The 20,679-nt window shown below is 37.2% G+C and overlaps 1 protein-coding gene across 2 annotated transcripts; it reads left to right on the top strand.

The window, feature by feature from the left end:
- Positions 1-6,903: 6,903 nt before the first annotated feature.
- Positions 6,904-19,995, top strand: LOC106051832 (lymphocyte antigen 75-like). 2 transcript variants are annotated; one of them, XM_056045484.1, is made up of 5 exons: positions 6,904-7,147; positions 8,004-8,180; positions 8,558-8,746; positions 11,604-11,777; positions 19,844-19,995. In XM_056045484.1, exons 1-5 carry the CDS (start codon positions 7,111-7,113, stop codon positions 19,972-19,974), a joined length of 708 nt encoding a protein of 235 aa, XP_055901459.1. In that variant the 5' UTR covers positions 6,904-7,110; the 3' UTR covers positions 19,975-19,995. The 2 variants fall into 2 exon arrangements, with proteins under 2 accessions (XP_055901459.1, XP_013062490.2); XM_013207036.2 differs by lacking the exon at positions 6,904-7,147 and adding an exon at positions 7,407-7,690.
- The last annotated feature ends 684 nt before the right edge of the window (positions 19,996-20,679 follow it).

The following is a 20,679-nucleotide window of genomic DNA, read 5'->3' as shown; positions in this document are numbered from 1 at the left end:
TCATTTTGTTTTGCTTTTTGTTTTTAATTTTGATTTTAAAGTGCTAAAAGTGTTCAAAAATTAGTATATAGATTTGAATGTAGAGCTTATCAATAATTCTGTATAAAGAAAACACCAAAATAATATATTTTAATAGGTATCTCCAGTTTGAGAAAACTTTCCAGAGGTTTAACTACAATTAATTATTGTAGGATGTCAGGTGATGCTGAGGTACTTGATGCTTATGTAAAGATGGAGTAAACATCTTTCACTGCATCACAAATTCATTTTTTTTTTATTGTTGGCTTGGATTTAGTATTAAATAGTTAAAAATTACAGCTAATTGAAAAAAATTTTGGCCAGGGGGTAATTTGTCAATAGATATGTCAGTTTGATCAATTTACATTCATTATTTTGTGCACTTACAAGATTTACAATCGCATATTTCAGCTCCTAAGAGTGTAATTCTGGGTTTCTTGTTTGTGCTATTCAACATTTGTATTTAGATTTATGAAAACATATTGACATATAATAGAGGATGAGCGAGTAGCTTATTAAAGGCAATTGGTGATGCAAGTTATTCCATAGCTAATATATGTTAACATTTCATATTTTTTTTGTGGTCCCAAAAGTGGGGGTACAAGTAAGTGATGTTCAGTCCATCATTTAAGACAGGCATGTCAAACTGGGTGTTCGGGGGCCGCATGCGCCACGCGACCACCTTGCATGCGGCTCCCTTGGCCACCTAAAAAAATTATAAAAATAATGTTAAACTATTACGCTGGAAAACTAGAGATGACAAGCAACTTAAATTGAAAAATAGTATTTGTTAAACTGAACAAAGAGGGTGAGTCTATATTGAAAGCAAGCTACATTTTGCCAAACTTCATTGTAAGCCATTGCAAATCATTTAATAAATGTGATTTTATGAAGGAGTGTGTCGTTAGAGCCGAAGTAATTTGTCCAGAAAAGGTGAAAGCATTCAAAGAAATAGCGTTAACTAGTGACACTGTGGCAGATAGAATTAATGGCATGTCAGTCAGGTTGCGTAAACAATTAAAGAACAAAATAGCTGATTTTGAATTATTTTCATTGGCTCTCTATGAGTCAACTGATGTAAAGGGTATAGCACAGTTGGTTATATTCATAAGGACCTGTGACAGGAATTTTGACATACACGAGGAACTACTTCAGTTCTGTTCTATGCATAACACCACAACAAGCGAGGATGTTTTTGAGAAATGACAGGAGGTGATAATGCAGTACAATTTATCTATCTGGTAAAGCTATCTAGTCTTGCAAGGTATGGCGCACCAACCATGAAATGAAATGGTTTTGAGGCAAGTTACTTGCAAAAATAAGAGAGACTGATGATAATTTTAAATTTGCTCATTTTCAGTGCATCATTTACCAAGAAACATTCTGCGCACAGCAATTACAGTTTCAACATGTCATAAGACCGTTTTCAGTCTCTTCTCAATTTTATTCGTGCCCGCGGTTTTAATGCTCGCCAATTTTTAATGTTCCTGGATGACTTTGGACATGAATTTGATTGTGTTCCCTACTACACAGAAGTCCGCTGGCTCTCATGACATATAATATTGAATAGATTGTTTGCAATGCGTGAGGAAATCGTATTGTTTCTGAACATGAAAGTTGAACCTGTTGAACATTTCCAAACTGACGAATGTGTTCAGGACTTGGCATTAGCAGTTGATCCCACTGGTCACCTGCAAGACTTGAATTGGAAACTTAAAAGTAAAGACAAAATTGTCACAACTGCGTGTAATCATGTGAAATGCTTTCAAGCAAAATTAAGACTGTGGATAAACCAAATATATAGTGAAAATCTTGTTCACTTCTCAACGTGTCAGGAACTAAAAAGATTAAATAGGGTTGCGACCATAGACATAAATAAATATAGACTGGCCGATTAAAGAGTTTTATGAAACACAAATTTGTGACTTGCAATTTTGTGTACTTTATTATACAGCATTTATGGGCAGTATAAAAGTTAAGTATTCATATCTATTTCAGCCGTAACCTATATAAGTATTACAATATTTTCACTAGTGTTTTTTTTTTAATTCTCTCAGGGTGAAGATCATGCAATTTTTCATAATTCGGAAATCCGAATACAATAGATATAGAGTAGAGTCACTATTGCGGAACAGTTTGCAGCTACTTTTAGTTTTCATTTTTTTGCTCCGTAATGGTTAGACCTATAGAAAAACTAAAAGTATCTAGACATTGCCCATCCATTTTCCGATAAAAATAGACGCTTTGTTTAGTTTTTCAACAGATATTTAAATTTTACATTCAATTCGACTGAGATATGGGTAGTCACAATTACGGAACAGGATTTTTTAAGAAGTCACAATTGCGGAACAGGGTAAAAATGTCGGAACAAAGCCTTTATAAAGCATATATTTTATTAGTCTAATACTTGAACTCCTTTTCCTTTACATTAATTTTATTTTTATTAAAGCTAAAGACACACATTGTCACTTTTTGATTCTTTACCTCTTCTTTAATTGTAATTGACGTCATACTACTCTGATTTTCCTTACAAGTTGTTTTTTTTTCCCACTATTCTTTAATTCTTTTTTGTTATATTAATATTATATATAGTTTGTCCATCGTGGTTCGATGATGACCACTTTGTCATCCAGGGGGCTGAGGGCTTTGCACTGGGGTTTTATGCCTCCTCATGTGGCTGGTGAGACCTATGTGAGCCCGGAATGTTCGGCCGCACACTGGGCAGGTTATTCCAGTTGGAGCAAGTGTCGTTTGTCTTGCTTTTCTTTTCTGGCGTTTTTCTTCTGCCAGCGTTGTTCTTTTTTCCTCAGCAACCTGTGCGCCAGTTTTCACAGCGCGATGCCATGATGCTCTGTCATGTGCCTCTGTCTCCCAGGTGCCAGGGTCTATGCTGAACGCCTTCAGAGAAGCTTTGAGGGTGTCCCTGAAGCGCTTTCTTTGCCCACCTTGCGAGCGCTTTCCTTCGCTTAGTTGGCCATACAAGAGTCGTTTAGGGATGCGGTGGTCTTCCATTCTGTAGACGTGACCTGCCCATCGCAGCTGGGACTACATCAGGATTGTGTGGATGCTTTGCAGACACGCTCTTTGAAGGACTTCTGTATCTGGTATTTTGTCTTGCCATTTGACATTTAGTATTTTTCTCAGACATGTCATGTGGAATTGTTTAGTTTCTTTGCATGTTTACTGTACACTGTCCATGTTTCTGAGGCATAGAGCAATGTAGGGAGGATGACGGCTCTATAGACCCCTAGCTTGGTGTTTGTGGTGATACCACGTCTGTTCCAGACATTTGTAGACAGTCTGTCATAGGATGCACTGGCCTTGGCGATACGCAGGTCGATTTCACTATCGATTTTTCCATTCTGGAGAGTGTGCTGCCAAGATATGTGAATTTATCCACTGCGTTTATATCCTGTCCATTTATAGTAATACTTTGATCCGAGTAGGCTTTCAGGGGCAGGTAGATATAAGACTTCAGTTTTGTTCGTATTGATGGTAAGGCCAAAGTCTGAGCATGCTCTTGAGAAGTCACTGACGATGCTCTGCAGATCGTTTTCAGAGCAGGCATTTACGGCACAGTCGTCAGCAAATAGCAAGTCTCTGATTACTGCTGCATTTGTTTTTTATTTTGCTTTAAGCCGCCTCGGATTGAATAGGCCACCATCAAATCTGTATGATATATTTATCCCGTTTTTTTCTCTATTTGTGATAACATCTGTCAGCATAGCAGAGAACATGCGCCTATGTTAAGAGGAACTATCCTCGTCTTTTTCTTTGAATTTCGACCGCTTGAGTAGGGTTCCCGCCAACTGCGGAAGGCTGGCTAGGGTAGTTTTGATCAGGCAATTTTTGGGGCACCTTTTCTAGCCCTGTCCTCATGCTATGGAGGTGAGCAGTGCACTCCTAAATAGGGCTGCTCAGCCACTCAGGGGGCTGCCGGACTCCACTGCTGCTCTGTGTCAGTGGTGAACGACCATAAATGGCCTGAGCCGCCTGTGTGCAGGCTTGCAGCTACGGCTTCCAGTGTGCCCACACCTACCGCTTCACTGCTTGCCTGTCGCCACAGGACTTTGGTTTGGTTGTGTTGGGGGGGGGGGGATGACAAGTGACTTGCGCTGGAATTTGGATTAAAGTGAGGAGGATTCGCGCAACACGTCGACCTCACTCTCTCGCCCTAAACCCGTCCTTTTCTGGGGTGTATGGGGTATCTAGGAGGGGTAGCACCTCTAGTGGACAGGCAGTCGTACCCTCTTTTTGAGGGTAGCTTGGCTCACTCTTGGTCCCCACTCGGTACCCAACTCTCACCTGTGGCTCCCAGAAGCTGTAGCATGCGCAGCGGCCACACCCCGGAAACGGCTTTGACTGGCCGGCTAATCCAGGTAGAGGTTATCTGACGTGTCAATGGCACTCAGTACACTGAGGTTCTGTCAAACCTAGCATGTGAAGTCTGGACTTGGCGGCCTGTGCGTAACGTCACAAAACTAGACTAATCGGACAGAATGTCAAGAACTAGCACAGTGCTGTGGAGTACTCAAGAGCAGGACAAGACACACAGAAAGTCTCTGGTCATCCACTGCACCCAAACTTGTCCTCGGACGTCTAATATTATATATATATATATATATATATATATATATATATATGGTATTCTGATTTTTTCTTTTTGCTGGACGTCTGGTAATCATAAATTATATATTATATGTAATATTATTCTCTAAATGTTTTTAAATTTATGTATACTAATACAAATTCATATTTAAATTCCGATATCTAAATCACTATGTAAATATTAAGCTAAATGACAGTAAATGCGCAGGTCAAATAAATAACATCTATAGTGTTCCACAATTGTGACTATCTTTAAAAAGGTAAAAACAGGATAAACACGTCCTAATTTTTTTTAAATTGAATTCCTGGTAGATAGCTATGAAATGAAGTTTTTTCTCATCCATTTATAAACCGAAAAATATGTGTATCATGCAGGTGATGTGTCATTATCATTTTAAAAAGCCTTAAGCCATGGCCTATGCGGTTCTCCTGGTACGTGAAAAATAATGGACGATTCCACACCTGTCAACTTTAATCTGGAGTCAAAATTAATTTTCTGCTGTGAAAGGAAAACCCTTATATTGGAAATGTAGAGAAATGGACCATGCGCAGTACCGTTACAGTAGTTTAGCAGAACATTTCAAAATAAAGTAGATTTTAACTAATTTCGACGAGCTGTTCCGCAAACATGCCTGCTCCGCAATAGTGACTTTACTATACATGTTTTCAAGTTACATGAAGTTACTTCCTTTTTCCAGTCTATATTTATTTATGTCTATGGTTGCGACATTTGGTGAATGTCTTACACATAGACATAAATAAATATAGACTGGCCGATTAAAGAGTTTTGTGAAACGAAAATTTGTGACTTGCAATTTTGTGTACTTTATTATACAGCATTTATGAGCAGTATAAAAGTTAGGTATTCATATCTATTTCAGCCACACACCTATATATATTGTAAATAAGGAGGCAGTGTAGTTTTGTTTAATCTCTAAGAATGAAGATCATGCAACTTTTCAGAATTCGGAAATCCGAATACAATAGATATACATGTTTTCAAGTTACACGAAGTTACTTCCTTCGGCCAGTCTATATTTATTTATGTCTATGGTCTTACATCTAGAATCGTTACTAGATGCTTTCAATGACCGTTTTCGTGACTTCGTTACATAAGAGCAAGAATTTTCGTGTTTTTTTCTCCATTCTCATTGGATTCTGAAAATGCTGCTGGTAATGTGCAACTAGAGCTGATAGAATAGCAGTTAGATTCTTTGTGGAAATCGAGTATATTGAAATGGCTGTGCCAAAATTGTACAGTTATTTACCCTGAACGATATGTTGAATTGCGGAAATTTGCAGCCAGAATTCTAACTATGTTTGCATGCACTGGTCTCTATGAGCAGTTCTTTTCCATAATAAAAGCTACAAAAACACCTCACCGTTCGAGATTATCTGATCAAAATTTTGTCATCTGTGATGAAAGCTTCAGTGGCAAACAAATTTCAACCTGACATTAATACAATGGTAACCCAGAAAAGATGTCAAGCATCAGGACAAAGAAAATAATGCGTAATCAAAGTATTTTTTAATTAGCCAATAGTACTACAAATTTAGCTAAGGGACAGGTATGCCATTAATTATTGTATTCTATTACATTATTTCTAATTTACAAAAAAAACTAGTAGGCTGTTTTGCAACTGATTTTTTTTTTGTTGAGGCCCCTCAGGTCATAGTAAGTTTTCTATGTGGCCCATACACCTTAATGAGTTTGACATGCCTGATCTAGGATATATATATATATATATGTATATATATATATATATATATATATATATATATATATATATATATAATGTGAGACTTAAATGACTTTATTCAACACTTGACAATTCGTTCAAAATATGAATTATCTAGAGAGAAATAATGCATGGTTCTAACATGTCACTTATGAAATAGAAAAGTATGTATCCTGGAACAATCAATATATTAAGATCTATGTTACTAAAAAAAATCACATTCACTTGAATACTTGTAGGGCTATTAAATACAAGTTCAGTAAAAAAAAAAAAGTCCAGACTTTAGATACCCTATTGTGGGCAATGCAATACTACAGAAACCGTTATTACATTGTCTATTAGTAGGCCCAACTTTCTTGCTGTAATCAATTAGCGATCAATTATCTTTGAATAAATCTATTCAATATTTGATGATCTTGTTACACATGGTTTAATTAAGTAGATGGAACCCATAAAAAACAGCAACGCTGCTTCAGCAATTAATTGTGTACAGACCATGCCATCTAATTGGCTAACATCGAAGTAGGCCTATGTGTTGTTCAGACGTCCAAGATGTGTTGCATTCATACCATGTTTCATGTTAACATACAAAGAGGAAGAAACTGAAATCGGGACACAGAAAATGAATAAACATCAATTAAAGCTTTCAATTTGAATGAGATTTGGGAACTGACTCCGAACAATGCTATAGTTTTAAACTACCAATTGTTTATTTCCTTGTAACACGTTGTACATTCAGTTTAAAATGGAGGTTTTCACAATCCTTGCTTGCTGTCTGTTATGTAAGTTATTTTTTTGTTTCCGTTTTAAAGTTGTTATTACTGTGCCCCATGACCAGCCTAGGCGCCAATTAATTGACGGAAGAGAGCGCCTGGTTGCAGATGGCTTTAGAACGAGACATGGGGAGATCATTTACAAAGGCCGCGGGATACACATTTGTGACCAAGGACAGACGTAAACGGCGAAAAGAGAATCTAAATCGACCACCTGCAGACAATAGAAGTGGCAAAATATGTTGATAGCAGCTGGGGCTGCGTAGTCACGTGAAATACTGAACTCTTCGGACTCTTATTATTACAATAACTCATACCTTCATGGAACCTAGACACGAATCTTGAAAACGGTTCTAATGATTTTTCTAGGAATTGACAGTAGTTAAACATCTTTGGGAAAAGAATTGCTAGCTAGTTGACTACACTGGGGGAACTCTTAGTTTGACCGTTATAATTCTTCAACGTAAAAAAATACATTCAAATTTGGCAAGAGAACGAGAAAATATTTCTCTTGAAATAAATATAGGCTTATGTCTTCTGGTATTTTTGCATGTAAGTATTATTCATTCAAGAGTTAATAAACTGATGTTTAGTAACATTTTTGCGCAATGTTTCTAGGTCTAGATCTTAAGCCGTATAAAAGCCTATATTACTGGAGTTGTATAAAGTGGCAAGGTAGTTTTTCTTAAATGTAACATTTGTTAGGCTAGTGAGACTCTATAAAGAGCAAAATAATCGCTCTTTAATTTGTATACATAATGTAGTCTTTTTTCTTAAAGTTTCTAATAACAAGAAGTTAAAAATATGATTTCTAAATATCCCAATATGCCAATATATCTGTAATCTTATTTCTATCTTCTTACAGGTATCGAAGCTTCAAACAAAATTTCTCAATATGAAAAATGTTCTCACAAGAGTCTCGACTCTCTGAATCTAACACTCGAATCAGAAAGTCTATTTCAGTGTGCAAGACAATGTTCGAGTATTGATTTGATTTGTAAGACCTTCTCCTACAGCTCTGCTACCAACGAGTGTAGTCTTGGTGAGAGATTTGTCTTATAATTACTTCGTTAATTTGTTTTTCAAATTTCATCGTCAAATATTTTTTTTTAATCTAAATAAATTATATCAGTGGTGGACTATATTTTCTGAATCAATAAATCAAAGAATATTTTTAGTCTTCCTTGTACGCCCTGTATTCGTCCCTCTACTTTCACTTTGTATTTAGTCGTGATTGTAATTTTAGAAAAAGACAATCTTGAAATATTCTTTTGTATTTATATTGTAGGTACATCTGATTGTAATTTAAAAAATCGATTATCTTGAAATGTTATGTTGTATTTATTCTAAAGGTACTTGCGTGATTGGAAATTTGCTAATCAATTATCTTGAAAATATTCTATTGTATTTATACTGTAGGAACTTGTGTAACTACTAAGCCTACTAATGACACAAATGACAACAGTGTAGACATTTACGTGTCATCGAATGTACCAAAATGTGATGAAGTGGATGGATTCACTGTCATGTCTTATGGCCTGGTCAATGCTTGCGTCTGGTTCTCAAACTATACTACAAATTACGACAACGCCTCCAAAGCCTGTATATGTAAGTGATTTTCACCAAACATAGTGAAATGTCTAATCTTCTAGCCACATATCTAAACATTAATATTTAGTCTCCTGAACCGTTAAGTTTTTATTCAGACGGGTAATAGAGTTGCCGTGGAGCACGAAGAGTTTAGCTTTGAGAGAGAATGTGAGTTTAGCTGTGAGAGAGAATGTGAGTTTAGCTGTGAGAGAGAATGTGAGTTTAGCTGTGAGGATACGCAGCCTATTTACTTTTTTGGGGGGGATGGGGTGGCAAAGATCAAGTTAAAATTAGAGTCTAGATCTAGATCTAGATAGTTATCTAGTTCTATCGATTAAAATAAAAGTTTCTATACCAATACCAATGACTATCATAGCCTGTGGACTAGGGCCGGGGTCGGCAACCTGCGGCTAGCGTGCAACATGCGGCTCTTTTGGGTGTGAAGGTGCGACATATATGATTTATTTTATCGAAACATTTTTTAAATAGTTCTGAATCGTTTAACGAAAATTAGGCGCCGATTCTATCTCTCAGCCACTAGTACTCTCTTTTCACCACACCCCTCCCCTCTGCACGCGTCGTCACTGTTGTCAGTTCCTCGGAAGCTCTCGGCCGTCGTCGCATGTTTCTATGTAGTTTTTAATTCGCTTTCGACGCAAGACGAATTGGTTTCTTCATCACGTGCTTTTGCTATGGCGTAAAGTTTGTTGTTTCAAGTAAATGAGTTAGAAGCGATTATCTTCTCAAACTTAGAAGCACTCTACTAGTAATGCTAATATGGCAAGCTTTGCAGTACCACAAGAAGTTGCACAAAAAAGCAAACCATTTACAGATGGTGAGTATGCCAAATACTGCTTCCTACGTGCATCTGAAGAATTGTTTCGTGATTTCAAAAACAAACCAGAAATCTTGGGGAAAAAAATCAAAGATTAGCCGTTATCCGCTGAAACAGTACAAAATAGATTGGCTAAAATGTCTTCAAATGTAACATATTTGCAGGTGGAAGATATTCAACTTTCTTCTGCCCTATTACTTGCTGTAAATGAGTCTTGCAACATAAAAGACACAAGTTGCCCTTTTTGTCAGGTATATGTCTTCCCAAGGTCCAAAGGAAGAACTTCAAGGTTTGATACCTCGTGACAAACTAGAGGTGAGGATATAACGAATGTCATGCAAAAATACCTTGCTGACATTAAATGCAAACAGATGGAGTCAGAAGTATGACAGAAAAAATAAAGAGGCAACTACGATTCTTTAGAGCAAAATAAACACGAAATTCTTACGTTTCACTGAATAATACACCATTCCGGCCGAAATAGTTGAGGCCATAAATTTGGTAATCAATATTGTTAACATTATCTTGCCAAAAGCACTTCAACATTGTCAGTTTTAAAGACTTAAATGGAGACTCCTTCTTCCCAATAAAGTGCGATGGCTGAAACGTCTTGCTTTGTGCTTGAATGAAATAAATACATTCCTAAATGAAAAAGGCATTAATCAGCCATAATTAGAGAACGACAAATATTTGCAAAAAAATTACTTTATGGTTGATATAACAGAGAAATTAAATGAGCTGAATCTAAAAGTGCAAGGAAAGGGAAACCCATTCAATGTTTTGGTAGAAGAATTTGTTTGTTTTGAAGAAAAAATAATTCTTTTTGCAGAAGATATTCAAAGCGTTAAGTTACTTCATGTTCAATGTCTAAAGCAGCATCACGATAAAATCAGTGCAACTATAGACAAGAATTATTTCAGCACAGTTATAACAAAAATCAAAGATGAATTTCTTGATAGATTTGAGCAATTCAAAACCAACAAAGCCATTCTAGCATTCAGAGTAAATCCTCTCAACACAAATAGTAACACAATCCATATTGATGCGTTTGGACTTAATACTGGATCTCTAGAAACGCCATTGATCGATTTAAAAAGTAAAGTTTTGTGGGGTGGAAGATTTACAGAGTTGAAAATCAAGTTGGAATCGTTGGATGTCAAGAATTGTATGTAAGTTATGCAACAAAAGTGGACAGTTAAAAGGAATGCCGCGAGTTCATTCAACGCCTGGAATAATCTTCCAAAATGCTACAGTAGGTTGAAGAAGTTGACATTCGAAGTACTGACTATCTTTGGATCGACATATTCGTGCAAGCAAGTGTTCTCTTGCATGAGTATAATTAAACGAAAATGAAGAAGCTAAGTAACAAATGAAAATTTAGAGTCGTGTTTGAAACTAAAAACAAGTTATGTGCCAAATGTATCCAAACTTTCTAAAACCATGCAAAGTCAACGCTCCCATTTAATTTTTTTTTGCTCAATTGTTTGTTAGTGAAATACAAGTTAGTAGTGTAAGTAAATGTTTAACTGCTTTTGTTGTTAGCGAAATAAAAAAAAATAATTATCTAATAATGCCATATGTATAGTATATAATTTGTTGTGAAAAACACTAATTATATAAGAATAAATATATTCGTTTCTTTTTCATTAAATATTGTGTACTATTTATTATTGGTAAGAAAAAAAATTAAATGTTGTGGCTTTTTTTAATTTTTTAAATTTTAATTTTTGGCTCTTCCGACTCAAAAGGTTGCCGACCCCTGGACTAGGGCACTAGGCCAAGCAGTCACTGTAAGAATGAAGCGACCCATTTCGAAGATACCGAAGCGATGCGATTGGTTAGAGCTACTGGGGAGTGACGTCGGCCATGGCTTAAAAAAAATTCCATATCCCTTTTTTTAGATGTCAAAAATTTACTAATTTATCAAATATAAATGTTTCTAAGCATGTGATAAGAAATGGTATAATGTTTACTATTACAATTTTTTTACGCAGAATTTAAATTTGTCAATACTCAAATTTATATTTGTTTCTCTCTTAGCTAAAGGTGCGATACTTTACACTGTCAAGCAAATAGGGAAACTTTATATCTTGCAAAGATTCAAAGAGAAATACTGGATAGGACTTACCTACAGAGTCAACGAAAAACTCTACAGATGGTCTGATGGTGCCTTATTTCCAAATACTAGTTACTGGAAAGATATTTTTTCCTCTGGTAAACCAACACTTCAATATTCTTTTGACTGTTTAAAAAATTATATTTTGCTGGATGGTTGCCTGGTCGTTCGGTTTGCGCGCTGGTCCCGGGATCAAACCCTGCCCGCTCCCATCCCCCGTCGTCCAATGGGAGGTTTGGACTAGGAAGTAAACTATCTTCAACTCTGAAGGAACATCCGAAACATTTAAAACATTTTAAAAACAACAAACAAATGACTACTAAATGTATTATAAGAATAATTTACAGTTTTTATATAGTGCAACGTTCATGCTAATAGCATGCTCAGATCGCTATGGCACAATCTCATTTGTGGACCAGTGGTGGGAGGGGGTATCTGGGAGAAGGTTTTCCGTGCTGCATTTAGGCGCTAAGTAAACACAACTCAGCTCGAGTCGGATGTCGAACCTCGAGCCCCCTTGATAGGTAGCCAAGCCAAGTTCAGGCGTACTTAGCCTCTAGACCACACATCCCAACATACATCGAAAATATTTTGTTTTGACCAAATAAAACAAAGTGAGAAAATATTACAATATGAGAAAGTATAACACTATAAAGATATAACAATATAAAAGGAAATGTCTTCGATTTGTAATGAGTACGGTTTTTCACGTGACCTATATATTTTGCCTCCAATGATACAGACAAATCCGTTGTCCGCCTAAGGTCTATTTTAAATTTTCCTTTCGTCATCTGCACCTGTCTTCACAAATTGTGTGAAACGCGACCTTCGTGCAAACAATCTGATTGACTCTTTCAGAGGCGTGTTACTGTCCTCCATGCCAGTGAGGGCAAAGTAGTTCTCGAGTTTATCAAGAGAGCACATCTTTTACGTCGTCCACCCTTAACTCTACTAAAGTTTTAGGCATGCTGTGTCCAACCCTGCGCAGCTGTCTAATGGTAAGTCGAATGGTAAGTAGTGCTTTCACCGTGTACACAAAGACCTTCAGCATAAGATGGTTATTTCTCAGGAATTATTGCCAGCGGAGGTGCCCCACGGAAACGCTTCAATGACCAGCTTAAGCGCGAACTTGCTTTAACTTACATAGGAGAGAGCACCTGGATGCAGGCGGCTTCGGAACGAGACAGCTGGAGATCGTCCACAAAGGCCGCGGAATACACATTTGAGGCCAGAAGAAAAGCCACTGCTGAAGACAAAGAAATTTAAGAAGGTGAAAAGAAAATTTAAATCGACTACCAACGGAAAATGGTATGTCTGCGCTGGATGTGGCAAAAGATACAGGTCGCAGCCGGGGCTGCGTGGCCACAGGAAATACTGCATTCCTCACTAATCTTCGGACACGAAGACAAGCCTTATTATTGCCAGCGTATATACATATAAATATAAGAAAATAAAATAACATGACAAAATAAAGCAATATGAAAACACATCAACAATTATTGTTTCTCAATGAAAACACATCAACAATTATTGTTTCTCAATGAAAACACATCAACAATTATTGTTTCTCAATGAAAACACATCAACAATTATTGTTTCTCAATGAAAACACATCAACAATTATTGTTTCTCAATGAAAACACATCAACAATTATTGTTTCTCAATGAAAACACATCAACAATGATTGTTTCTCAATGAAAACACATCAACAATTATTGTTTCTCAATACCTAGACTGGAAAACGGAAACAAATTCTTATCCGATAATGATCAGATCACAGACCTATATATATATATATATCATGGGCGTTGCCAGGAGGGGTTGGGGTTCACCCCCTCCCCCCCCCCCCCGAAATGAAATCCCCTCCTCCCCGCAGGAAGGGGTGTCGAAATTTAGTGACTGATTTTTTGCTTTGATTTTGTTTATTTTAGGTGAGATTTTAATACTAAACCACCACTTGCCCCAGCACAGCCAAGGGGGTTTTGAGTTTAAAATCCCCTGCCAGGGGGTTTTGCAGTTAAATCCACCTCTTCTATCAAACAAACAAAAAATGCAAATGACAATTCCCAAATTCCCAGAACACAGCTAAGGAAGATTTTGTTTTCAAACCCCCTCCAAAATTTACGATAAACCCCCTCTTCAATATAAAAAAAGCAATTACAAACTCAAAATTCTATGAGCGTAGACAAAGGGGTTTTACATTTAAACCCCCCTTCAGCGGGGTGTAAAGCTAAAAAAATATCTCTTCAATATAAAAAAAAAAGCTAATTACGAATTCAAGATGCTATGAGCGTAGCCAAATGAGTTTTGAGCTTAAACCCCCCTTCAGCGGGGTTTGAAACTAAAAAATACCTCTTTAAATTTACAAAAAAAGCAAATTACACACTAAAATTCTATGAGCATAGTCAAGCCAATATTTTATTTTAGTTTACCCCCCCCCCTCTCCTCCAGATAGCTTTTTTTAAAGTTTAAAACCCCCTCCAGATGGTTTTGAGTTTAAAATCCCCCTACAGAGAGTTTTGAGGTTGAAAACCTCTCTCTTCAATATTATTGTAAAAACGCCAGAGATTATTTAGTTTAAAACCCCCAACAGATGATTTTGACAATAAAACTTCCTTTTTCGATATAAAATCTAAAGTACAGTCACCTAATTCCAAGAGCGTAGTCATAAGAGGTTAAACATTTCTACCAGTGGCGAGGCTCCATTAATAAAGTGCTGTGAATAGTCATCTTCCGAAATTGAAAAACACTAAATGTGACCCAACAAAGATGGCTAAGATATATTTTAGGAGTCAGTTATAGAGATCGGATCTCAATCAAGGAAATCATATGCCAAACTGGGAGTCGAACCCTTAGTAAAATTGTGACAGAGCGTCGCACGAGGTTTACGGGACATGTTCTCCGACAAAATGAATTACGCATAATAAGAGTTGCGATGACATCCTAGTACAACTTGGCGCCACACATTCATGGAGGTCCTTAGAGCAGGTGGGAAGAGGCTTCAGACATTACCAGTGACAGATTTTTGTGGAGACAGCTTGACGGCTAATGCGCCGAACGGCGCGGGAGGGTCTAAGTCAGTAAGAATAGCGCATTAGGTTTTTGAAATAAAACTTTTTAATAGCAGGATTACGCACAGTAGAGTACCATTTTGTTGGCTTTCAATACCGGAAATAGTGCTTGGCGGCGGGGCTCTGCCCGCGCTGGGGGAGCTCCTAGCGCTCCCCCAGACCCCCTTGCTAGCAAGGGCGGGGGAGTCTACAATTTTTCCACTAACTTCAGGTAGAACATATTCTAGGGCACAATAAACGTCTTCCGAAAGAATGAAGGGTCAGAATGTAATACAGAATAATTATGTTCATGTTTACAGAAGGCCTGATTAGGAGAGAGAATCGTAGCACTTCAGTCCTCGCCATTTCAGCTCTTGTTTCAGTTCTTTCCGATTCAGTTCATCTAGCAGTCTTACAGAAGCCATAGGATATCCCACTTCTGACACCAGTGCTACGATTCTCTCTCCTAATCAGGCCTTCTGTAAACACTGCTTAAACACATCACAGCACATCTAACACATCAAGAACTTGACAACAATGCAATTATGTTCACACACACACACACACACAAATATATATATAAAATATATATAGGCCTATATTTTTTTTTTCGAGGGAGGCTGGCGAGAAAAAATCCCCCCCCCCCCCGCGAAAAAAAATCCTGGCTACGCCCATGATATATATATATTTTTTCAAGCTGTAAGGGAAGTCTCACCGAATCTATTAAAATCGATCTTTTCTATCTTAGAAAAGTATCGATCTTTAGTTTTCAAAGTTTAGAAATAATACAATACAATTAAGCGTAGAAAAGTTTTACTCTCATTGCAGGTCAGTCGAAGATAATGCGCGACGGCACTCAGCTAGTAAAAACAAGGAGCTGTTGTTCCATTAGTATAGTTCAGGGGTGGGCAACCTTTTTGTATCGAGGGCCGCTTGCTAACTGTGTAGAATGTCTTTTAACTCATATTTACACTGTATTATATTCACGTTTCTTTCATTTTTTTTTTTGACAATTACAACAGGAGTTAGCAATTTTTGAAAACAATTTTACTGTAGTCTTTTTATTTCACAATATCCCCACAAATATAAAATTGTACTTAATGTGCAGTATTTTACTTTTTACACTCGTGCATAATGTTCAGGAACTTTGAAACTATCTTACTAGTTGTTATCCTTGTGACTGCTGTCAATTTACTGTCAGTCAACATTGACCAGTGATTATACTTGTTTAGTTTCCACACACAAAAAAAGCTTGCTCACTAAATGAGACAATATATGTTCCGGAAGTTAAATGTCGGGACGACATCACCAGAGAATGCTGACCATGGCCTTCAATGGTGCATACTAAGTCAAGAGACCCGAACAAGACTCTCCAAAGACTATTCGGAGAACTGCCTGATCTGGAAACCACTGTGTGACAAGTCAAAAACTCGCTGTCAGAGTCACTCAAATTTATCACAGCATTAATTATTATTTTTCCTTATTTATTTATTTTATTTCAATTATTTCCCCGTCCTTACCCCAATTTCTTCACCCGCGCCACCTTTTCCTCTCCAGGCTAGACTTAGTTGACCACATTGGAGATAGCTAAGGCGCGTCCTTTCATTTATCTGCCCTTGATCGGGGAAAGGTAAACACACAATCTCTTTTGTCTTACCCGCCGGATGTCTGAAGGACGGTCGCGGTTCACACCACCTTGGTTTGAACGCAAGCTAATCCCTCCCCCCCCCCCTTCTCTCACGTCTCTCTTTGATCTAAGAGATTACCCTGGTCAACACACCGCGTGATATTCCAAGGTGCGGCTCCCACCTCGAGTCAAATCCACCCACGTGTAAGATAAATCTTAGCCTAGGGCATTTCCTGTGTCCGCCCGTACTTTCCAGGCTTATATAAAGTAAACCAACTCAAATCAGACTCTCTTTCATTCTCATTCGAGCTGAGCTATTGAGTCTGGACTACTTCATACATTCTTTCTCCTAGAGGAATACCTGGTGGTAAGCCGAACTTAATCACAAGTTCCATCTTTATTGCTTTGTGAATATTCCTCATTGGATACTATCATGTGTATTTTAGTATTTCATTTATATTTAATTAGTGCATTGTGTATTTCTCACTGGCCTAAGTAGAAAACATAAACATGTGCTATGTATATATTTTAGTATTGCATTAATCTATTAATGCTACGTTGCTCAATTGATCATTGATGCAACCATGTATATATTTGTACACCTTATTTTATTTCCTTTATCTCGGTTGATCGCCTTGATGATTTTACTATCGCACTAATACTGCGCTTAGAAAGGAGATATGAGTTATCTCCCCTGTATTGAATTATCTCCCCTTTACTCATTTTACCCTAATGAGAGTTGCGCCGCTTGAACGGACACACCATTCAAGCGCGCTCCATTGTTCTCGACCCACGGTCATATGTAAACAATCATCTGGGTCGCTGACCACCGCCCAATTCAACCCCCCCCCCTTTTCTTTCTCTATCCACCTGTGTTGTTCATTTGAGATTATTATTTCCCCTTCTATGTACATTTTATGTTATTATTTCCCCTTTTATGTACATTTTGATATTGCTACTATCATCCATCTATTTTCCAAATCCCATTTGTCATCACCTCCCCCTTGTGCTCTAAAGCAATTTTACCAATCTGACGAATGCGCCTCAGGCGAGGGCATCGATAAGATGTATGAGAGACATGTCCTAACTTGTCTTTATTTATCCGCAGCCTCCCTCAGGTGTCTGCCTATTGCCTATTTATCGGATTACTTGCCTATTTGTTTGATATCAAGAATCATCTACTATTTATGTGCTTAGTGCTATTCAGCACTGCACTTGCCTACTGAGATCTACTCAACTCTACCACTCGGCGCTATCGGCATTGCCCGCCTATTCGACAGCCCACCTGTCAAGCTATTAGGTGCGACGTCCCTATAGATTCAGATCTGTGTGAGACGTCATAGCTACGCCAACCCTCTGCAATTCACTGGACATATCCTTTCAACTACGCTGCCCACGGCAGATCAGCTCTGCCCGCAGTAACCTTGTGCCCACGGTAGCCGGCCACCCGCCCTACTGTGCCCACTACAGATATTAGATTTTGGGGATTGAGACTCCACAAGAACTATATCACCGGCGTCCCTCTATCCGCTAGAGCGCCACCTCCAGCTGCAGAACCTCAAGCCAGGACACAGCCAGCTGCGACATCAACAGGAATACCAGCTAAGTCAGAGGACAAAGTGACATACTCTCTTATTAGGTGCAAGAGTGATGATTAAACATAGAATATACTAGAGATAGATGCAAACCCTCCCCCTTTTTATCCTTATATGTATATTTATGTAAATAAATATTCTTTATTTTAACTTTTGTATCTATCTTTCATTGCTTCGTCTCGTTGCGTGTTTGCTCCCGATTCATATGCTGATAGGTTGGTGTGAGATAGCTTTAAAAATAATCATCCCCTAGACATAAAACGCGCCAAACACACGTCACATTTCTCCACCTGTCACACACTGCTCGGTTCATCTCAGAAATAGGATTACTGATCTGAAACCTGCAACATGTAAAATGAGAAAGAAGAAGAACAGATGAATGTGTACCCAAATAGTGTGAACGGCAGTACATTCTTTTAAAGTGTGGAAATGCAGCTTCTGGCACCCATAAGACTCCCGTGGTAGTACTGAATGGAATTTCTTTGCTATGTCCTCTGGAGCTGAATCAGCTTCTGCGTAAAATGAAGAGCTCATGGTATTGAAGACTGGTTCTTGTCGTCTTAAAATTGGCTTTTATTAATGGCACAAATAAGGAATCTTAATAAGTGTTGTACTTTTAATCATTTCACTAGAAATAGTTTCACCTTTCAGCAAATGAAAATGACAAAAGCTATTTTCTTTTGCTTGCCTGTAGAATTGGGAAAGCCTTTTTTGAAAAGATTTAACTTGCATTTACATTGCATATGTAAATAACCAATTGCAAAAGCAATTATGAAAAAACAAATTGAAATCTGTCTTCCACTCTTCATTAGAAATAATGCCAACAAAGTCACAGTCAATGTCCTTCAAGTAACATAACATTTTCTTCCATGAGATTTTATATTCTTCTCCTTAGCCTTGCACATGCTAAGCTAGCGGATAAATCAGAACTTCCCAAGGTTAACACCCCTAATTCTAATGGGTTTGATAATCTACATAGTGCAGGCCATGTAGAAATTTCATGCAGCTTTGTGCAAACTTTCCTGTTAAGAGCTTATGGTTGGGATATTTTTTATTTTAAAAAAATATTTTCTCTGTCAAAGATCGAGCTCCATCAGTAGTTACACTTGCCATCTTGTTCCAAGCCTACCCAACACTCAGACATTGTGTCTTGAATTGAGTGTATAGCTTATAAGCATAATCTTCGTTTACTTAAAACATTTTATAATGAGACAGTTTTAATAATTTATATAGATATTATTTTTATATTCGTATTTTTATATGTATATACCGTGTGCACACCTGATTTCTGTAGGTGTCGGCGGGCCGCATAAAACACTTCGGCGGGCCGCACGTGGCCCGCGGGTCGTAATTTTCCCACCCCTGGTATAGTTCCATGATAGGACTATATATTCATGCTCATGCAAATTTATGAAATAAAGCCATTTCCTGTTAGTTTCTATTGAGATAGTGTTTCGAAAATCCTAGATCGAAATTGCAAAACAACGCCTTGTTTCAGCTTTTAAAAAAAGTTTTCACATTTTTTTGGGGGGAGAGCTAAAAGATCTTCATGTCAAGTCTAGATATAATAAATCAGTGTTCTTTGGAACAATCACATATCTATATATATATTATACTTATGTCAGTTATACAACTGAAGGCTAAAAGCAGATGAGGAACATTCAAAGATCAACTGTGATGAAGAATGATCAATTATGACCAAATCATTACAAAATATGATGATTATATTTTTAAAAATGATATAAAACTTGAATCAATAAGATAAACTATGACAAACGCGACAAAACAGGATAAAATAAGACAAGACAAAAGTAAAGGCTATATTCTAAAATATTTTATAATAATATTTAAGTTGGCCCAGTTTTATTACACGACTCTTGAAATTTTTCAGGTGAACCAAATTATCCAGGCTATGAGAACTGTGTACAGTACTACATTATGGGGTCTCAAACACTAAATGACATAATATGTAACACCTTGTTAAAATATGTTTGTGAGATTCCCTGTTTTGTGGAGAAATAAAGGCAAATGAAAGTAGATATTCTATAATACAGATTTATTCTGTGCTTTTTGTTGTTGTTGTTTTATAAGTATTAACAAAAAATTAGTTTGCTTCTTTCCATGTTACAGTACCTTGTATTAGCTTGCAAGCTCTTCTTAAAATGGTTTTTGGTTATTGATTTGGCTCTTTTGAACACGCATCCAACGGCACGACATGGCCTAAATTGTGCCGATGTGCCAAAAACTCAAAAAGTAAAAAAAACACAAGCATTCATGGGATATTCCAGCATCCATGGTTTCACTGTATTCAGAAAGGAATTAAATAAAGCACTAGACATACATGAAAATTTTGCGCACAGTGTTAAAAAGAAATGAGCTTCGCTGTATTAGAAGTACTTGATTATGTAAGCTCACTGGGAAGACTCCTTGCAATATATTATTTCATGAAATAAATAACATGAGAAATGATAGACCACCGTCAGCTGAATAAAGGAGAAATGTATTTAACCAAGAAAAACATTTAAAAACACTTTTAAAAAATAAAACAAAGTTTATATTAAATCTAATGTAATTATTGCATGCACAATTGAACTGGACATAATAAATCTGTGAGATGTTTATCACTTGTATTTGATTAGCTTTTAGCCTTCTCAATGTGCTACGATCCTATCACTTGTCTGGACCAGTTGGGAAAGAGGAAGGGGTCAGGGGGTATCTTGGTGAATG

The sequence above is a fragment of the Biomphalaria glabrata genome, chromosome 11, assembly GCF_947242115.1.
Source record: "Biomphalaria glabrata chromosome 11, xgBioGlab47.1, whole genome shotgun sequence".
Classification (NCBI taxonomy): Eukaryota; Metazoa; Mollusca; class Gastropoda; family Planorbidae; genus Biomphalaria; species Biomphalaria glabrata.
This window is presented reverse-complemented; position numbering and strand designations above follow the sequence as displayed.